This window comes from Portunus trituberculatus, chromosome 19 (genome assembly GCF_017591435.1).
Source record: "Portunus trituberculatus isolate SZX2019 chromosome 19, ASM1759143v1, whole genome shotgun sequence".
Classification (NCBI taxonomy): domain Eukaryota; kingdom Metazoa; phylum Arthropoda; class Malacostraca; order Decapoda; family Portunidae; genus Portunus; species Portunus trituberculatus.
The window spans coordinates 193,948-216,211 of NC_059273.1; the positions used below are offsets into that span (position 1 = coordinate 193,948).

Below are 22,264 nucleotides of genomic sequence, written 5' to 3' on the forward strand. Positions count from 1 at the left end.
CAAGGGGTTATTTGATGGACAGGGAGATGAGAACTGTTGTGATCAGAGATACATACTCATCTTACAGTAAAGTAACTCCCAGAGTGCCACAAGGGTCAGTGTTAGCCCCCATTATGTTCCAGATTTATTTAAATGACATTCACAATGGGGTAAACAGTTATATTAATCTATTTGCTGATGATGCAAAGCTGTTAAGAGTAATCAAAATCCGGGAGGACTGTTTACTGTTACAGAAAGATATAAATAAAATCTATGAATGGAATAAGAAGTGGAAATTGGAGTTCAATGCCAAAAAATGTCACGTAATGGAACTAGGAAAGAGCAAGAGAAGACCGGTATGGAACTATCTGATAAAGAAGACTAAAAAGGAAAAAGAGCTGGGAGTGATTATACAGGAAAAGCTTGACCCCTAAAAACACATAAGCAAGATATTTGGATTGTCATATAAAATATTGACTAATATAAGAGTGGCATTTCAATTCATGGACGAAGATATGATGAAAAAAATTATCACAAGCTTGATACGTTCAAAGCTGAAATATGCAGCTGTAGTGTGGTCTCTGAGCTCTAAAAAAGATATAAGAAGATTAGAACAGATACAGACGATTGCTACAAAGATGGTTCTGGAACTAAAGGACGTAACATATGAAGAAAGGCTGTAGGAAATGGGACTGCCAGCTTATGAGATAGAAGAGAATGATGAGACCTAATAACAATGTACAAGATAGTCATTGGCATTGAAAAGATAGACAAGGAAGACCTGGTGCTGTTGATAGAAGAAAAGGGAAGGACAAGAGGTCATGTAAAGGAAATGAAAAAGAGGCAGTGTGTGAAGGAGCTAAGAGGGATGACATACGAGGAGAGACTGAGAGCTTTGGACCTACCAACACTGGAGCAAAGAGAGAGATATGTGACCTAATACAAGTCTACAAACTAATGAATGGAATGGATGTAGTAGATAATGAGGAGCTGTTACTAAGAGATGAAGTCACCCGTAAAAGCATAAGATGTCATAGTAAAAAGTTGAGGTTGACATTATCTCATGGTTACTAAGTCACCTGTGTAAATGCTGATTCCATGTCTCCAACAGGTTGGACAACTCCTCAGATGACACTGGTGATGTAGAAATTCTCAGGGGTATTTTAGCCATTATATAAGCCTAGTGGCTTAAAATTACTCAATAACTTTTGGATAAGTTGTATCTCACTTTTCACTTTTTTTTTTTTCCCATTCTGAAATATCATGCACATGGGATACAATGTAAAACAAACAAATCCTCAAAGTGTCTGACTTATTTTATATCTGGCTTATTTAAGTTCAACTTAAATGATGTTTACTGTAATGCAGAGTCATTGAAGAGCTTTAATAGGAGATTAGGAAAATGTAATGGTAAGAATGATTACTTAATTTAGATATGCATGTTTTATGCATAGATTGGCTTCTTGCAGTACCCCTTCTGTTCATATGGTCTTACAGCATAGAGGAAGAATTATGACTCATTATTGAAAATGCTCATGGTAAAACACTCAATTGACAGGGTTTGCATCCATGGCCGTACCAGTGTACCTGAGTGAAGTGTCACCAGTGGAGATGAGAGGCAGAATTACAGTGGTCAACAATATATTTATTACTGGTGGCCAGGTCATCTCAGCCATTGTGTCTGGAATATTTTCAGAAGTGGCAATGGGCTGGAGGTAAGAATTATCATTGCACCGATGTTGCATGTTATTATGAATTGTACAAAAATCAGATTCCCCTTACTATTTTTGTCAGAGAGAGAGTCTGACTGCTTAGAGCTCTTTGATATATATAATAACCCGGCAGCACATATAGTTTTTGTTGACTGTTACAATAGTTACTTTTGAAACTTTACACAGTTAGCATAATTTCTCAGTTTTTTTTTTTTTTTTTTTTTTTTTTTCTTCAAATATTTATCACTCATACCATATGACACATTAAACATCATTGAGGTTTTCAGACCATTCCCTTTAAGAACAAAGCTACCTAATTTCATCTATCATCCTCATCCAAATAATTAGATAAATTTATGGATGAGGATGATAGTGGAATTAGGTAGCTTTGTTCATACAGGGACTGCCATGTATAGGCTTGGTTCCTACATTTTCCTATGTTCAGACAACATTCTATGAATGATTCTTAATGTGTCATTGAAACTGAGAGGGAGCTAATCAATGAGGAGGAATAGTTATGAAATCTGAATCAGCTGCTATTTGCTGATGATACAGCTTTTGTGGCTGACTCAAAGATGAAGTTAGAAAGATTAGTGGAGGAGTTTGGGTGTATTTATAGGAAGAGAAAGCTGAAAGTGGATGTTGGTAAAAGTAATTAAATGCTTGAGAGAAAAAGGTGATGAGAGGATGAATTTAAGACTAAATGTAGAACAGCTGGAAGAGGTGGATTTGTTTCAAGTATTTATGATCAGCATTTACACTATATAGAATAGTTGAGAAAGAGGTGAAATGCAGGATGAAAAAGCATAAAAAGTACTTGATGAACTGAGAAAGAGGATTATTATGAAGGATTTGTAGCTAGTGTGTTGTGTGGTGTTGAAACATGGAACATGGAAGTACTGTAGCTGAAAAGCAGTTCGATGTAATGTAAATTAAGTATTTGAGGAGTGTATGGATAAAATAAGAAATGAAGAGATAAGAACTGGTCGTTTTAGAAAGTTAGGTGGATGGACAGATCAGTGTGTGTAAAATAGTTTGGATGTGTGGACAGAATGGAAAATAGTTAATTGATAAAAGAAAATGATGCAGTCAGATATGAATGATGAGAGGTCAAGAGGAGTTGGTAAACTTTGTGAGCAAGCAAAAATTATGTACAGGATAGAGGTGAATGAAGAATAACAGTGATGAGTGCATGGAAATGATGTAGCCTCATCAACTTCTGGGAGGGGATCCAAGTGGGTTGCACCCACAAAGGGTATACGCACTCCATAGGAAATACCATGCATTTGTTGTGGTCTCAAGACTGGAGTATGTGCAGGGTTAGAAACAGTCTCACTATGAAGAAGCAAGAGTAAATCAATATATGTTGTCAGGTCATGGTGTGGATATGTGTAACCGGTTAGCTGTATTGTGTCTTGACTCCTGGGCTGTAGTGGAGTGGTCCACATGATTGTCTCTTCACTGAGATTGATGGGCCAAGAGTGTGAATGTATGGTGCCTTGTCTGGGCCACCCACAATGTTTGGGACTGTCAGCCCAGCATGTAGGTAGGTAGATATTTTTGAGGATGCACAATCAGTAATATGTTAAACCCTTTATTTTTAACTAGCCCCTTTATATAAACACTATTATTTATTACTGTTTTAAAAATATTACATGCATATTTTTCAGATGAAACTTTTCATTGTAAGTATTCATGAATATCTTAAAAGTTATGTCAAAATAATGATTTTTCACACAGGTACATGTTGGGTCTGGCTGGGTTACCTGCCCTGCTCCAGCTGATTGGTTCTGCCTTCATGCCTGAAAGTCCACGATGGTTGATATCACAAGGAAGGTACATAAATTTATTTACCCGTTAGTATTTGCTCATTTGTATTGTAGTAACAGGACAGTGAAGACCAGCCATAATTCACTGCACCTTAGTGAACATTTATCATGTAATTGGTGATGTTTCAAATTAGCATATACAGATATTACCTACCATATGATCCATTAATTACCCCTTACTAACTATGTGACTGATTATGCTTAATTTTTACAATCACTAGAGTGTGCACTCATTCCATATGCAGTGACATTTATTTAGTTAAGTTAATATGTACATGTACCAATGTATACATTATGAGATCGTTTTCTTTAACAGTGGCCACCACATACAGATATTCCCTACTATACGATTCTTCATCTCCCCTTCCTACTATACGACTGGTTATGCTTCATTTTTACAATCTCTGAAATAAGTATGCACTCATTCCATTGTTTTTTTCTTTTTATGCAAGAGGGGAAACCAGCTAAGAGCAAAAAAAAAAAAAAAAAAAAAAAGCCCCATATAAATGACAATTCCTTTAAAGATGAAAAAAGAATTTTTTTATGCAAGAGGGGAAACCAGCTAAGAGCAAAAAAAAAAAAAAAAAAAAAAAAAAGAAAAGAAAAAGAAAAAGCCCCATATGAATGACAATTCCTTTAAAGATGAAAAAAGAATTAGCCAAAAGTCTGGGGCAGATATCTTGAAACCTTCCTCTTAAAAGAAGTAAAGTTGTAGGAAGATGGAAATACAGAAGCAGGCAGGGAGTTCTAGAGTTTTACCAGAGAAAGGTATCAATGATTGAGAGTACTGGTTAACTCTTGCATTATAGAGTTAGACAGAATAGGGGTGAGAGGAAGAAGAAAGCCTTGTGCAGTGAGGCCGCAGGAGGAGGGGAGGCATGTAGTTAGCAAAATCAAGAGAGCGGTTAACATGTAAATAGTGATTAAAGATACCAAGAGATGCAACATTTTGGCAGTGAGAAAGAGGGTGAAGACAGCCAGTCAGAGGAGGGGAGTTGATGATACAAAAAGCTTTTGATTCCATGCTGTTTAATAAAACTGTGTGAGTGGAACCCCCCCAACCATTGGAAGAGTACTCCATACAAGGATGGATAAGGCCCTTGTACAGAGTTAGCAGTTGGAGGGGGAGAAAACTGGCGGAGATGCCTCAAAATGCCTAACTTCATAGAAGCTGTTTTAACAAGAGACGAGATATGAAGTGTCCAGTTTAGTTTATTAGTAAAGGATAGACCAAGGATACTCAGCGTAGAAGATGGGGTGACTTGAGTGTCATTGAAGAAGAGGGGATAGTTGTCTGGAAGGTTCTGTCAAGTTGATAGATGGAGGAATTGAGTTTTCAAGGTATTGAACACGATTAAGTTTTTTTTCTGCCCCAATCAGAAATATTAGAAAGATCAGAAGTAAGGCATACTGTGGCATCCCTGCGTGATCTGTTGACTTCCTGAAGGGTTGTTCATCTCTGAAAGGACATGGAATGATGTAGGGTGGTATCATCAGTGTAAGAGTGGATAGGAGAAGAAGTTTGGTTAAGATCATTAATGAATAATAGACAGGACAGAACCCTGAGGAACATCACTGTTAATAGATTTAGGAGAAGAACAGTGGCTGTCTATCATGGCTGCAATAGAACAGTTGGAAAGGAAACTTGAGATAAAGTTGCAGAGAGAAGGCAACGTAGGAGGGCAGTTTTGAAGTCAAAGCTTTGTGCCAGACTCTGCCAAAAGCTTTTGATATATCTAACATGACAGCAAAAGTTTCACCGAAATCTCTAAAAGAGGATGACCAAGACTCAGTAAAGAAAGCCAGAGGATCACCTGTAGAGCGGTCTTGACAGAAGCTATGCTGGTGATCAGATAGAAGATTGTGAAGTGACTGATGTTTAAGAATCTTCCTGTTGAGGATAGATTAAAAAATGCTGTGGCTTTTATTTGGGTATATTAGTATGTATCCATGTATACATTGTTAGTTAATTTACCTAATTTTACAGTTGCCACCAGATGTTGTGGCGGTGTCATGTGCGAAATTTTCCCTCCATGTAAAAATATCCCCTGGGCTTCACACCCCTTTGTTATCTTTGCTCAAACTCGTTGATAGAAGAATCTCTGGAGCTGATATCCTAGACAGAGTAAGCACGATAATCAATTGTCATTATGAACATATATAGCACATCATCAGTAGTCTTATAATGTATTATTTGAGGTGTCACATAGCAGAGGGATGTAACCTGCAAACCACCATTTTTTGAGTTAGCACCTGATCAGGCCACTAGAGGGGTGTAGTATTCATGTGGAAGTAGTTGCCAGGCAAAACTAACTCCTCATTTCCCATTACCAAAGCATGAAAGTACATGTTTCTCATGCGCCAAACAAAATGTTAAGTTGTGGGGTCTGTGCCACAGAGGCTCGCCTTTTAAACCTCATACACATGGTATTCACGCAACACTCTTATTATTTTCCACATAAATACGTGGATTACAGTGTCAACCATGAGCTTGAGTCTGATACTTCAACAATATCCAGTAAGCATAACAAGAAGATAGAACAATAGGCTGTCGAATCAAATTGTATGTATATTTTTTTTTATTAAAAATCAGGATTTGGATAAAAATTGCTGAAACTTTCACAGTATGTTTAAATTACAGACTAATTTTCATAAACACACTCAAAGGTTACATAATTAACATATTTAGATTTTTGAAAAAATGGAGTTCACAAACAAACAAATATACAAATAAGCAAACAAACACAAAAAAAATCAAATATGCTTTAAAAAATAGATATGATGTATAATATTAATGCATTACATACATTAAAATGACAATACTTAACTTCAACACGCAATATCACAAAACACAATTATCGCATATATGCCCCGCTGGAATGTGATGCCTCATTTATCAAATGTTTGAATCCTCCAAATAGCTTTGACAGACAAAGTTTTGCACGAGACCAACATGCCATCACACACTTTCATTTTTTTTTTAATAAATACAGAGAGTTTCACATTTCTATTGGTAGAGTAGAGAAAGGGATGATTCAAGCTGCTCCAGGTAAATTTTCAGTGAGAAGTATTCACTATTTATTAATTTATTGGTCAAAATTGGTCAGCTCTTCCCTCTGCTCTGAAAATCTCACTTAAATGTTGTGTTTCTTAATTATTTCATGATGCATAGTGATTATGGTAACACACATCAGTAGAATTTTGTCTCCTACAGCTCTAGGTGGAAGGAAACATAGACTTACCCCAAATAAGCATGCAATAATGCAAAATATGAGGCGCAGTAACTGTTGATCCGAGCAAAGCAGACTAAACAGCCTGGAGTCACAAGGCCACTTCCACTTCCATATTTTAGAAAAACTGGGCTACAAAACAAATTTCTTTGGAAATACAGTAAAGACTCAGTACTCGAACTTAATATGTTCCAAATGGCTATTCGAGTATTAAAAAGTTTGACTATTGATACCTATAAATCAGGTAATTTGTTCTAATCTTAGCAAAACCTCGTTTGTAAAAATTTCAATGTATTTTTTTTATTATTATTATTATTATTTTTTTTTACAATTTTGACTTGTATATACCATAAGTGAAGAAGAGGGGAGAAGGGTGGGGAGATGGAGGGAGATAGCCGGAGGATGAGTCACCATCCACTTTTCTCCTGGTGTGATTCCTGTGAAACCACTAGTGGAGGGCTGTGGCTCACTAACACTTGCACTCCCACTAAATTCCTTATTTTCATCACTAATAAGCCTCTTTGGTGCCATCGTAAGTTTCTAAATGAAAAACTACCGACAGAATGCAGAAGATTGTTGTTTTTCCCGAGACACGGCAGGACTAGGGATGCACACTGGCAACCGGTATACTGGTAATACGGTACAGTGACAGCTGTGAGAAGGGAGATGTCACAAGGTTTATATATGTCCAAATGTGCGAATGTTTGATTACCAGATATTTTCACCAGCAATAAGCCTTTGGTGTTAATGTAAGTTTAAAAATGAAGGACTACAGACAGAATGCAGGAGAATGTTATTCTCATGACAGCGGCAGCACAAGTCACAACTGGTGGAGGGGAAATGGGGGAAGCGAGGGAGCCTTTGTTTGCAACCTTGTGTGTCGATGTTTGACTATCAGATATTTTTTTTGAGTATTAAATAGAAGTTTTGCATTCAGTATTGAAAAGTTCAAGTATTTAGATGTTCGAGTATTGAGTCTCCACTGTATTTCGACAGAAGAATGAATATGTCATACTCATACAAAATCTCGACTTTCTTGGTGCAGTAGTATTAACATGTTAAGGGAAAATTGATGCCTTTCTTCCTGTTTCCGTCTTTACCATCATAATTATGTGTGATCTTGCATCACTTTAGTTTGTCATTCTAAATATCTACATTTTTATATGTAAAGCAGCATCTTTTTGCTTCCCTTTTTCCCATCATTATGTGTGTCATTGTAACACACTTGTTTGTTTGACTACATATTGTGTATTTACTGATCAATGCACATCCACAGGGATCCTGAAGCAATGCAAGTATTGGAAAAAATCAGACCAAAAGATGCAAATCTGATGAATGAAATTGAACTTATGAAAGCTGCCTTGGCTGATGATTCTAAACAGGTTTGTGTTTCATGTAGTTTTTCTATTTTCTCTATGTAGATGAGTATGTATATATATGAAACTAACTGTGAGTCAAGCTTTATTATTTGCTGATAAGTGATTTTTTTTTTACGAAAATGGAAGTTATTCTTTAATGTGGAAATCAGTACAATGTAGTTGTCAAGAAGGAAATAAAAATCTGCTCATATTACCAATACCAAGAGTGAATTTTCCCTAATGACATTTATTTCTTTATTTTTCTTATAACTTATCTATGAGCTGTGAGAGCAGAATGAGAAAGGTAGTGTGATTTTTCAAATGAATGAAATATAATTTTGCACTAAAGGTGTGGAAAGAGAAGCTGACTGAAATGTGCATAATTCTTCCTTTTTGACTATCTTGAATATCTTCATTGGTGAGATCTTAGAAATGACCATTAATATAAATAGCAAGACTGCTTATTCCTGTCCTGTTTCTGTAGAGAGGATTGAGGGAGGTTCTATCTTCTGCTCCAGTTCGTCAGGCACTCCTGATTGGTTCTCTGCTACAGCTCTTCCAGCAAATCTCTGGCATTAACACTGTCATGTAAGTATGATTTTAGGTACTATGTGAAAGATCTTTGCAGCTGAATACTTGACCATTTTGAGTTAGGGCAATATCATAATAATTTTAGATCTCTTATTCATATTGCATACAGTAGTCAGTTCTAAATATTGAAAAAAAAATAGGTTGGAATATTATTTCCAAAAGACGAGCACAGTTGGACCTTTGCTTTTGTTGGGCTGAAGGTCAGTCCACTTATGAAGTTCTGGCTACACCTGTTTTCACTTTTAGTATTCTACCTGCCCTATGTCTCCATCAGAAATCAAAGCAGTTAGATTTAATCCCCAAGAATTAGAATTGCTCTCTCTCTCTCTCTCTCTCTCTCTCTCTCTCTCTCTCTCTCTCTCTCTCTCTCTCTCTCTCTCTCTCTCTCTCTCTCTCTCTCTCTCTCTCTCTCTCTAAGTTGAATTTAGTGTTAAGTATGATAGTTTGATCCCATATGATGAAACAGTTATCTTGAAAAAAATCTGAAATTTTAATCATAGAATGTGAGGAGACTAAATTTATCAAGATTTTGAAATGAGTAAATTGGTTACCTTTGTCAAATGTCTGGCAATTATTTTCCCCGTTAAATTTTTTTATTCTTTATTTATTATTATAAGCAAATAAATGTTACTCTCGTTTCTTTTAGCAGCATTCATGATATTTTTAGGGGATTTATATTATCATCTCTTACTCTGTATTGCAGGTATTACAGTGCATCAATCATCACCATGGCTGGTATCACAGACAAATCCTTAGCAATTTGGTTGTCTGCTGCCACATCCTCCATGAACTTTTTTGGGACCTTCCTTGGATTGTGGTTGGTCGAGCGATTAGGACGGCGGTCCCTCACTCTTGGCTCTCTCCTGGGCACAATGCTTTCCTTGTTTGTGATGGCCCTCACTTTCCAGATTGCATACATCAACAGTCCCAGGGTTAACTTCCCAAACTCTGACTCACATGAATGCTTTGCTGATTCGTAAGTACTTGAGAGAACTCTTCACTAATTACATTTATGTATAGATATTAGAATATACAGTCGGCTTCCTACTTGATAAGCAGGGTTTCTACCTATATTTCTAACAAAAGTGACGTCTGTCATTCTTTACCAGACACTGGAGAAATTTGCCCTAGTACTTTTATAATGAAATATGTTTGCTACTTCCTCTGGAAAATTCTTATCTTGAAGAGTCATTCATACGGCAAAACTGATGCAGTTTCTGCATCAGTTCATGGATACTATATATCTGTGAAATTCACTTACTCATCCTTGTTTTCCTTGTTTCAGACAACTCTCAGTTCATTGAACTTGCTTCCATGTGCAATGCTTTCAGAATCCATTACAGTTTTTTCCTTTATTGTCTTACTCGAGTCTTTTTCAAGGGATTCACATTTCTCTCTCTGGAGATTATTCTGGGTTTCCACCTGAGCAAATTTAGCTAGAAAGTCTTTTCTCTTAAACTTATTGTCATTCACAAGCTTTTCCAGTTTCTCTTGTTTTCCAAATACACCATTCTCCCAGATAAAACTGTCATCCTCTTTGAAACCAGAGAGTGCATCAGCAACAGCAGGTATTACATTTTTGTTTACCTTTGGGATCAGATCTCTTCTATGGGGCTCTTCAGCCAGGATTTTGTTATTTCTTACTCAGCCTTTTTTTCACACCAGTGCCATAGTTAAGGTTGGGCAGTCTATTTCAGGCGGCACTTTTGATTCGTTATATAATTCACATATAATTTACAACTGATGTTAATCAGTCCCTCACAGTTGTCATAGGTCCATATGCTTGATACACATATATATTTATTATACAGTCACATCTTGGGTTACTCATTCCATAATGTAACTTATATCATGAAAAACACACCCAGAAAAATATCAATACAAAAATCAATTAATGTGATATTTTACGCAAAATTAAAGTAATTTTCTAACAAATATCAGTAATAAATAATATACAGTGGTCCCTTGCTTTATTGCTAAAAATAAAGAAGCACGTAGTGTGTGGAAAACAAAGCTTGGGTGGCGTGAAGGCATGTGTGTGAATGAAAACAAAAAAAAGAGAAAGCACAGATTGTGTGAGTTGTATTATGTGTGTAGTAGGGGAGAGAGAGAGAGAGAGAGAGAGAGTGAGAGTTATGGGACTGGATTAAAGGGAGATAAACAGCATGGAGGGAAGATAATAGTGTATTTACTTAGTTGTATTGTACAGAGTTTGAGTGGGGCTCATAATGTCTTGTCTCCATATCTCCATTTATTTAGTTTTTTCTTTAAAGTAATGCACACAATGTGCTGTGACAATTCCATTATCTAATGCATTCCATTTTTCCACCGTTCTGTGTGGAAAACTGTATTTTCCAATATCCTTCACACAATGCCTCATCCTGATCTTCTTTTCATGTCCTTTTGTCCTACCATCTTCTTCTGTCAACAGCACTAGGTCTTCTTTGTCTATCTTTTCAATATCATTTACTATCGTATACATTGTTACTAGGTCCCCGTGTTCTCTTTGTAAGGTCCTTTAATTATGGCACCATCTTTGTAGCAATCTTCCGTATCCTTTCCAATTTTCTTGTATCCTTTTTTAGAGCTCAGAGACCATACCACTGCTGCATATTCCAGCCTTGGGTGTATCATGCTTGTGATGATTTTTTTCATCATATCTTTATCCATGTAATGAAATGCTACTCTTATATTACTCAACATCTTAAATGATAGTCCAAATATCTTGCTTATGTGTTTATCAGGGCTCAAATTTTCTTGTATGATCACTCCAAGATCTTTTTCCTCTTTAGTATTCATTATTTGCTCCTCTCCCATCAAATAGTTCCATACTGGTCTTCTCTTACTCTTTCCTATTTCCATTATGTGGCATTTCTTAGCATTAAACTCCAATTTCCACTTCTTGCTCCATTCATAGATCTTGTTTAAATCTTCCTGCAACAGCAGACAGTCTTCTCTAGTTTTGATGACTCTTAGCAACTTTGCATCATCAGCGAATAAATTTATATAACTGTTTATCCCAATGTGAATGTTGTTTACATAAACTTGAAACATAATGGGGGCTAACACTGACCCTTGTGGCACTCCGCTAGTTACTTTACCCCAGGATGAGTATGCATCTCTAATCACAGTTCTCATTTCCCTATCCTTCAAATAATCTCTTGTCCATTCGAGCAAGGTTCCACGCAGTCCTCCTATGTACTCTAGTTTCCAAAGAAGTCTTCTGTGCGGGACTTTATCAAAAGCCTTTTTAATGTCCAGGTATACTGTGTCTACCCATCCATCTCTGTTTTCAAGTCCTGCAATAACTCTCGAGTAGAAGCTTAATAAGTTTGATACACATGACCACCCTGTCCTGAACCCAAATTATCTGTTCGGTATGACTTGCTCCTCTTCTAGAAATTTACCCCAATTTTCTTTGATAATTATTTCACATAACTTCCCTATGACACTTGTGACACTGGTCTGTAGTTTAGTGATTCAGTTGCCTTTCCTCCTTTAAATATCGGTATTATGTTGGCTCTCTTCCACTCTAGTGGAACTTTTCCTTCATTTATTGAACTTTAATTATGTATTTCCCAAATTGGGTCCAGTAATTGCTCTTTCCATTATTTTAACACCCAGCCTGATACACCATCTGGCCCCATTGCTTTTCTGACTTCCAACTTATCCAGTAATCTTCCAATATCCTCTTTGTACACTGCAATCTCCTGTAATCCTTGGCAATCCAATGACTTATTAGGTTCTGTGAAATCATCTTCTGCAGTGAATACCGTTTTGAAGCTCTCATTCATTATTTCACACATTTCCTTCTCTGTTTGGCATGTCTTCCCTTCTTTAATTACTTTTTCAATTGTTTCCTTATTCTTTGTTGTGCCGTTTATAAACTTGTAGAAAAGTTTGGGTTCATCTTTGCTTTTATCCACTACATCTTTCTGTGTGTGTGTGTGTGTGTGTGTGTGTGTGTGTGTGTGTGTGTGTGTTTGTTATAAGTAATTCTACATATAAACTATTAATTTAAGCATCTCCAGTTTGAAAACATTGACCTACAGACACACCATCAGTGTTTGAAATCATGTGACTAAGTCACAGAGTAAAGATAAATAGATGATTGGTCTGTATTCTGTTTCCAGAGTGTAACCACATTATCACCTTGCAGATGTGGTGTGTGTACCAGCAAGTCTTCCTGTGGATATTGCTTCATGGGTGATCAGAATGATATACTGAATTCTACTTGTCTTGCTACTAATGAAACTTCCTATAATGAGGTAAATGAAGAATATTTTTTTATTGGAACGAAAAGCTCTGAAAGAATAAAAAGTCTTCCATCAAATAGATCAACTATCCATAGGATAGAAGTAGCAACTGTATTTTTATAGTAAGTTTGTTTGAAAGGAGTAAAAGTTAAATGATTGATTTTGAAATAAATGTGCAAATGAAGGATGAATTTGAAGAAAGTTTTGATTTATTAGCAATTCTCTATCCAGATGACACTACCTTTTTAGCAAGGAGAGAAATATAATTTGAAGGAATAGTAGGTTATATATATATATATATATATATATATATATATATATATATATATATATATATATATATATATATATATATATATATATATATATATATATATATATTAATTAGAATAATTAAATTATTCTAAATTCACATATCTTGACTTCCTTCCATGAGCCATTCTTGTGTTACTTTACCTAACATTCAGCTACAGTTTGGTCCATTCATATATATATATATATATATATATATATATATATATATATATATATATATATATATATATATATATATATATATATATATATATATATATATATATATATATATATATATATATATATATATATATATATATATATATATATATATATATATATATATATATATATATATATATATATATATATATATATATATATATATATATATATATATATATATATATATATATATATATATATATATATATATATATATATATATATTTATTTATTTATTGAGAGTATATGTGGGCAGGAGATTCTTTCATAACATATAACATAACATAAATAATAAGATAACAAAGGGCCACCAGGGCCCATCTAGGTTATCCTGTATCAGTCGCACAGCGACCTCGTCATCAGTACTTAAAGATACACTTACTTTCTCAGGCATATTTCATTGAAGGTAATAGCCAATTCGGCATTCATGATTTTCTTTAAGGTATTTTCTCTACACCTTAAAAGTGTCTTATTCTCTTTCTCAAGGGGCGTGATGTCTTCGCCATAGGTAACCATGTCTGTTAGATCTGGATTTCAGGTCTCTTGGTCCTTCCTCAGTAGCTGATGAATTGGTGTTTCCTCTGCCATGTCTAAAATGGAAGTGACTCGGCGTGTGGCTGCGCTCCTTATATACCCGCCTGCCAGCTTCAGCGGCGGCAAGGTGTGGGCTACAATGTTGCTGATTGGCTGGTTCGCTTGGCGTGTCGTCTCCTGGTGCAGCCGCAGAGCTGGGTTGCCTTGATCTTCTCATGCTCGACACCATCACCAGGAAAGAATAAGAGGACAACACCAACATCATCGACAGCTGCCCCGACGAAAGGAGATTATTCATCCTAGAAGCCCTCCACATAAAAGAAAAGAATCCGAGGTTGAACATACAAGCAGTAGACCTACAAGCGTTGCCGGGCATGAGAAGATCAAGGCAACCCAGCTCCGCGGCTGAACCAGAAGACGACGCACAAAACGAACCAGCCAATCAGTGATACTGTAGCCCACACCTTGCCGCCGCTGAAGCTGGCAGGCGGGTATAAAAGGAGCACAGCCACATGCCAAGTCACTTCCACTCCAGACGTGGCAGGTGATGTGGTACTTTTATAGGCATGATCTCTATATAGAGTGCTGGTTGATTTTCTGTGCGAGTGTGGGAATATGGACATATAGGCATATGTAATTACATATAGGTAAGTATATTCACAAAAAAAGTGTTTACTTTGAAAAACTATTTTTGAGAGCTTGAATGAGTATTCTGTAACCCTTCATTATGTTTCTCATAAATTCTTTTGTTATCCAGATGAGTATGACTGGTTGGTGCAGCAATTCAACGCTTCTAGATGATGGTCAAGTCACTTTTGCTTATGACTGGTGTCCATACAAGTATGCATGGTTGTGTATTATGGGTCTGGCTCTTTACCTTCTCTGCTTCTCCCCAGGTGAGATAACTATCTCTTTTTATTGTATGATAAAGACCATTATGTAATACTTTAACCTACACACACACATACCTGTACTTGAAGTGTGGAATAATTATATGTTATTGAACAGGTATGGGTCCCATGCCATGGACTGTCAACAGCGAGATCTATCCTGGGTGGGCACGAGCAACCTGCACGTCCATCACCACCTCCATCAACTGGACTGCCAACCTTGTGGTCTCCCTCACTTTTCTCACCTTGACAGAGTTGCTTCTCAAACATGGTGCAGTATTAGTTGTTTCTTTTTAATTTCATAAAGAAAGCCAAGAGTGGAATTTCTAGTTGATATACTATCAGTTTCTTTAGTTTCCACCATGCCTTAAGAATTCAATGACGAAAGAAAATATTTAAATAGGAATTTAATTTAGATATGCTTGGATGACTAAAGTATTCTCCCTAGTTTTTAGTCATTGCTATCATTTAGGGTTTTAGGCAACTCTCCTTAAAGGTATCAGTACATTAAGATGATGGCCATGATAATCTGATCTACAAGCTAGCTAGGTCTTTGGAAGAAAGTAATCAAGATAAAAATTGCAAATGATGTGTTCAACAGTAATGTGGAACTTAGCTTTAAAGAAATATAAATACAAAGAGCAACCGCACAATGGTTACAAAGTCTGTTTCAAAGGAAAAATTGGTTATAAAAATGAAAAAAATTTGAACATAAAAAGCTTGGTTTATTCATGGTTTATTTCTTACTAAATCACAATCAATCTGAAACCCTGATCCTACAAGGAGGTCCTCACCAATCACGCTTCCATTCCACACCATAAATGTTGAAAAAATAGTCTATTAACTTGAGAAACAAATATATACTATCTTACTCCTGCAGGTGTTTTCTACATGTACATGGGCTTAGCTGGTCTAGGCCTCGCCATTTTCTTTTTCCTGCTGCCGGAAACTCGTGGTGTGCCCCTCGAAGATATGGAGAACTTGTTTTCCAGGCCACTCTCTTCAAGATTCAGAAGATGATCTTTACCTGGATATCCCAACATTTTCTTAATTGTATTCTGATCTCTTGTTCATGGCAGTCTCTTCGTAACAAATCTTCAGTAGAATTTTGATTAGTTATTATTCATTGTGTGAAGAACAGCTTTGCTGTTTTTAGATATTTATTTTTTGGTAGGTTTACAAAAATACATTTTAATTTATTCAAGTGTTGCTTTAATTATTAAAAAAATAATGATAAGTTATTTGATTTTGCATGTTGCAATAATTGAGGAATATTTCTGAGTGCAACAAGAATTTCATACATACTTAGGTATAGTTACGTTATTGTCAGTGGTGGCTCATGTATAGGCACTACAGAAATGTTGCAGCCCATATTTCAGACAAAATTATCAATAACATTCAATGTAATGAATCTGCATGCAAATTTTTTGTATGAAGAAAATAAAAAAAAGTTTACCATAGAATGGTGCTTATTTATTAAATTGATTAAAGAAAATGAGGTGGCACAGCTGACAGCTGAACAGACGAGACTCAGAGGAGTAAATTTTCTTTTTATATGTTTGTTTTTCTTTTAAAAGTTTAATCTTTTCCTTGTAAGACACAGGCTCATATTCTGAGACTTTTTTTTTTTAATCTGTTGTATAAGCCATCATATCCTGTAAAACTTATGAATGGGAGCTTTAAATCAGTATTTAGTGAAGAGGGAGAGTTTATAAAGCCAATCAACCCAGCAGCACTGGAAGGATTAAGAGACATCATGGTTAGAAAACAGAAAATTAGACAATTGCTACAAAAGGTGGATGTGAAGAAGGCAATGGGACCAGATGGAGTGTCAAGATGGACACTAAGGGAATGTAGTGAGCAACTGGTAGAACCAATTTGGGATGTAATTAACAACTCTTTAAGGGAAGGGAAGATACCAAAGGAATGGAAAAGAGCCAATATAGTCCCATTATAGAAAGGAAAAAAAGTGACTGAGCCCCTAATTTATAGACCAGTGTCACTAATTAGTGTAGTGAGATCTATGAAATTGTCATCAAAGAAAAATGGTTGGAATATCTGGAGAAAAATGAAATCATTAATAACTCCCAATCTGGATTTAGAAAAGGAAGATCATGTATAACAAACTTACTAAGCTTATTTTGGGCCATCACCTTGTCTTGGGTGTTAGGCCATATTTATTTATTTTATTTAATTATTATTATTTATTTATTTTTTATTTTTAAAATTAGGCCTTATTTTTGTTTTATATACATATATAGTTATTTATTTTTAATTGTTTTTTATTTATTTATTTTTAACTTTTTTTTTTATTTATTTGTTTCAATATAACATTATTTACACACTCAGATTCTCATACACGCTTCATTCACATAGGGATCCTATATCTACCTCAAAACTATTGTCTTTTGTCAGGGCATAGGGGAGGGAGGGATAATTCACAAGCACTCGGGGCGGCTACATAGCATAACTACGTATTATATTATACATGAAAGGGAAAACATTCACATCAGATCATGCAAAACTGGAATCATACATACTCTCATACTTTTATTTACATACATATATTTCACATATTTACAAAGTGAAGAGTGTTAAGCGTATTGGTTGTATGAAGCTTAACTTTGTTTGATCAGCAGGCCTCCTGTAGATTCTGTAGGCCTACATAACGTTATTAAGTTTATTGTTTTGATTTACTGTCTAACCAAGCGGTTTCACTGGTAGTTCTAGTGTTTCTTATCAACCCAGGTGTACAAGGAAAACTCAGTTTATAAAAGTTAATATATTATGTACAAATTTACAAGTGCTGTCCACACGCCACGTACAAGAACATACGGCAAACGTGTTTTAAACTCGGGAAAGTGTTTGTAATGTCACTGAGTACTAGGGATGGCAGTTTTGGTCCGAGTAGTACTCGGTTTACTCAGTTTTTGGATTTGAGTGAGTACTACTTGGTATACTGGGTTTTCATAATTCAATTACATGTTCAATTTATGCGTTGAAAATGTAATACAGGCCTTCAAACTAAAGAGTAAAGATTTTTTTTCGGTATTTTGTTGGGGAAGAAGGCGGTGCATGCCGCACAACCACCCTGACATTAATGGAATCATGGTTATTGTACCATGAATGGAATAGTCCAATTCCTAAGAACAAGCCTAACAGTGCCAACAGTCCAACACACGGGTTTGGGTGAAGGAAAGAGAGACCTGTACGAGTACACGACGAGTAGGCTTACTCAGTCAGTTCACAGTTGGCAGTTAGTAGTGGTGGGCAAGTACCGCTAATTTCAGTACCGGTAAGTACCGGTACAAAAGAAACCGTTGCCGATACTACCGGTACTGTACCGGTACACACACACACACACACACACACACACACACACACACACACACACACACACGGTGAAAATGAAAAGTGAAAAGGAAAGAGAAATGTTAAATGAGTTGAGAAAGGAGGCTTTGAAAAAAAATGAAGAGAGGACAGAAGAAGAGAAGAAAGAGTTTTTCTGGAGAATCTTGGATATGAGACTGAGGAAGTGGTTCATAACCCAGAAAAGTACAGCAAGAAAGGACTAAAGAAACTTACATATGAGCGAAATGTAATGTATTCCAACATAAATGGAGTGATATCGGGATTTTAGAACTCAACGATTACTTGAGGGACAAGAACCCAGATATTGTGGGTCTTACTGAAACAAAACTGAGAGAGGAGAAGACCTGATGAAGGTTGGAGAAGGGAAATATAACGTTTGGAAAAGAAATAGAGTAGGTAAGATGGGAGGAGGAGTGATGTTGCTGGTTAAAAAAGATATAAAGGTGGATCAAGTGAAAAAGGTATGGGAAAGGCAGAAGTGCTAAAGATCAGAGCAGAAACTAATGAAGGAAAAAGAGGCACTACATAGTGGTGTACGTACCACCTAAGACAAATGCATGGTCAGTACAGGAATATGAAGAAATGATAAGTGATACAGGAACATGTCTGGAAGAAATGTTGGGTGGCTGTGAACGAACTATAATGATGGGAGATTTTAATTGTAAAGAGGTGTGTTGGGAGGACTGGTCAATGGAAGGATCAGAGACAACATGGGAAATACACTATTGACACTGGCAATGGAAAATGTGTTAACTCAGTGGGTCAAAGAAGATACTAGGTTTGGAGGAGAGGAGCATCGTCAAGACTGGACTTGGTCTTTAGTACAGAGCCAATGGTCATTGAGGAGATGAGGGTGGAGTGCCCTTTAGCAAAGAGTGATCATGCAGTTTTGGAGTTCAAGGTGATAGACGAAGAGAAATCTAGAAGAAATGAAGAATATAAAGTGGGAAGATGGAATTATGCCAAGACAGATTTTGGAAACCTAAAGAAATTCTTTCAAGAGACAAATTGGATGAAATTCAAGAGTGCTAAGGAGCAAATGAAAAGTGGAAGGAATTTATAAAAATATACAAAGAAGGTGAGAAAAATTTGTACCAATAAGACAACATAGAGAAGTTGGAAAGCAGGACTGGTTTAACGATAGATGTGAAAAGGCTAGAACAAGAAAAGAGGATGCATGGAAGAGGTGGAGAAGGAAAAGACGGATTAAGCAGTGGGAAAGTTACAAAAGAGCAAGAAATGAATATGTGTTGATTAGAAGAGAAGAAAGAAAGAAACAAGAAAAGGATATAATTGATAAATGTAAAGACCAACCAAGGCTTTTTTACAGACATGTGAACAACAACATCAAAAATAGAGAAAGTATTGAAAGTTTAGAAGTAAATGGAGTATACAGTGAAGATCCCAGGAAATGGCAGAGGCTATGAATGGATGCTTTCGGAAGGTATTCACAAAGGAGACTGCTTTTGACAAACCACTGGTAATGGAACAGAAAGGGATTATGAAGGAGTTTCAAGTAACGGTGGAGGAGATCAAGAACATGATGGGGAGTTTAGAAGTGAGAAAAGCTGTGGGACCTGATGGGGTATCAGGATGGATTTTAAGAGAATGCAGGAGCAATTGGCAGAAAAAGTTTGTGAAGTAATTGATGCCTCATTAAGGGAAGGCGTAGTGCCCCAAGACTGGAAAAGAGCTAACATTGTCCCAATCTATAAATCAGGTAACAAGAGAGACCCATTGAACTATAGACCAGTGTCACTTACAAGTGTGGTAGCTAAGATGTGTGAGAGGGTGGTGAAGACTAGATGGACAGACTTCTTGGAGAAAAATGACATACTTTGTGAGTGTCAATTTGGTTTTAGGAAAGGGCGTTCATGCACGACAAACCTGATATGTTACTATTCGAGGGTGATAGATGTAATACAGGAAAGAGATGGTTGGGCTGATGGAATATATCTGGATTTAAAAAAGGCCTTTGATAAGGTACCACACCAGAGACTGATCTGGAAACTTGAAATGGTAGGAGGAGTGCATGGCAGTTTACTAAAATGGATGGAAGACTTTTGGTAGGAAGAGAAATGAGAACAATAATTAAGGACAGACCATCAGAATGGGGATTGGTGGAGAGTGGAGTTCCACAGGGATCAGTGTTGGCACCAGTAATGTTCGCAGTCTACATAAATGACATGGTGGATGGGGTGTCCAGTTATGTGAGCCTATTTGCAGACGATGCAAAATTGTTACGAAAAGTGAGATGTGACAAAGATTGCGAACTACTCCAGGAAGACTTGGACAGAATATGGAAATGGAGCTGTACATGGCAAATGGAGTTCAACACGACAAAATGCAAGAAAATAGAGTTTGGCAAGAGTGAAAGAAGAATCAGGAGTATGTACAAGATAGGAAATGAAGACATAAAAACCAGTCATGAAGAAAAAGACCTTGGGGTGACAATTACCAATGACCTATCGCCAGAGAGACATATAAACAAAATAATTGGAGAAGTATTGAACTTATTGAGGAACATAAGAGTGGCGTTCGTATATCTAGATGAAGAAATGATGAAGAAAATAATTACTGCAATGATAAGACCGAGGCTTGAATATGCAACAATACAGTGGGCTCGAACTTAAAGAAACACATAAGGAAACTAGAGAAAGTACAGAGGGCTGCAACGAAAATGGTGCCTGACTTAAGAGATTTGACTTATGAAGACAGACTGAAAAGAATGCAACTTCCAACCCTGGAAAACAGAAGAGAAAGGAGACCTGATAGCAATATACAGAGTGATGATTGGCATGGAAAAAATGGATAGGGAAGATCTGTGTATGTGGAATGGAAGAATGTCGAGAGGGCATGGGAAAAACTAAAATGGCCACTTATAGGAGAGATGTGAAAACACACACATATATATATATATATATATATATATATATATATATATATATATATATATATATATATATATACACACACACACACACACACACACACACACACATATATATATATATATATATATATATATATATATATATATATATATATATATATATATATATATATATATATATATATGTGTGTGTGTGTGTGTGTGTGTGTGTGTGTTCCCAATTTAAATATCTAGCATTTATCATTTCTATCTACATAAAGCAAATCACACAGCTCTTTCATAAATATTTTGTAAAAAAAAAAAATATATATATATATATATATATATATATATATATATATATATATATATATATATAAATAAAAGACACACGGCCGTCTTCATAATATATTGTGGTTCCTTTTAAAACTGATGGGAAATACCTAAATTATAGCAAACTAACATGAAAAAAATCATTCGTAATGGTATGAATTGAGTGGTATGCAGCAGCAGCAGCAGCAGTAGTAGAAGTAGAAATGCAATGGTAAAATGCCGGCCAACTGCAGTGTTACTGCACCGCCAGACGCCAGTCCGCCAGACCGCCACCCGTCCCGGCCACCGATCCGCCGAGTGGTGCCGACACATTATTCATTCTTAGCGGTAGGAAGCAGCAGAGTCCCGGCACAGACGCTAGACGGTACAAGCGTCAAGCGGTACCGGAAATGATGCCGGCACATTCAGTCGTACCAGTACAGACGCGTCTCGCCGAGCTACCGAGACCGCGCCGACGCGCCAGGGCAGCCAGTCGGTACCAGTGTGGAGCGGTACCGAGAGTGAGAATGACTCAATGTTACCGTCTTACCCATCACCGCTCGCCTTGAGCCACCTCCACGCTGTATACAATTTGCTCAGTACCGTTTCGGCTATTTACCGGTACGGAAAATTCTAACTGGTACAGTACCGTTAAGGCTGGTACCGGTACTGGTACCAGAACTTGCCCACCAGTCCGTGAGCCGCGCTGCACTTGGCAGGACAAGGCGCTGGCCGTGAGGGACAGTGAGTGGTGGAGATGAAGATACCGATAATAGTGATATCTATAGTGTGTGTAGCCTCTCAGTA

General features: G+C 36.5%; 2 protein-coding genes across 5 annotated transcripts in view; one reads left to right on the forward strand and one right to left on the reverse strand.

Moving 5' to 3' along the window:
• LOC123506066 (proton myo-inositol cotransporter-like) overlaps positions 1-16,364 on the forward strand; it is a 44,565-nt gene extending 28,201 nt beyond the window's left edge. For 3 of the 4 annotated variants that reach the window (XM_045257917.1, XM_045257916.1, XM_045257915.1), the window contains exons 5-13: positions 1,538-1,694; positions 3,432-3,527; positions 8,027-8,132; positions 8,593-8,696; positions 9,403-9,675; positions 12,859-12,967; positions 14,769-14,907; positions 15,020-15,172; positions 15,782-16,364. In XM_045257917.1, coding sequence (XP_045113852.1) covers positions 1,538-1,694; positions 3,432-3,527; positions 8,027-8,132; positions 8,593-8,696; positions 9,403-9,675; positions 12,859-12,967; positions 14,769-14,907; positions 15,020-15,172; positions 15,782-15,921 — 1,277 coding nt within the window. In that variant the 3' untranslated portion in view covers positions 15,922-16,364. The remainder of the gene's footprint in view (positions 1-1,537; positions 1,695-3,431; positions 3,528-8,026; positions 8,133-8,592; positions 8,697-9,402; positions 9,676-12,858; positions 12,968-14,768; positions 14,908-15,019; positions 15,173-15,781) is intronic. The other variant, XM_045257918.1, reaches the window with a different exon arrangement.
• LOC123506070 overlaps positions 1-22,264 on the reverse strand; it is a 101,626-nt gene that overhangs the window by 72,885 nt on the left and 6,477 nt on the right. The gene's annotated exons all lie outside the window — the stretch shown is intronic.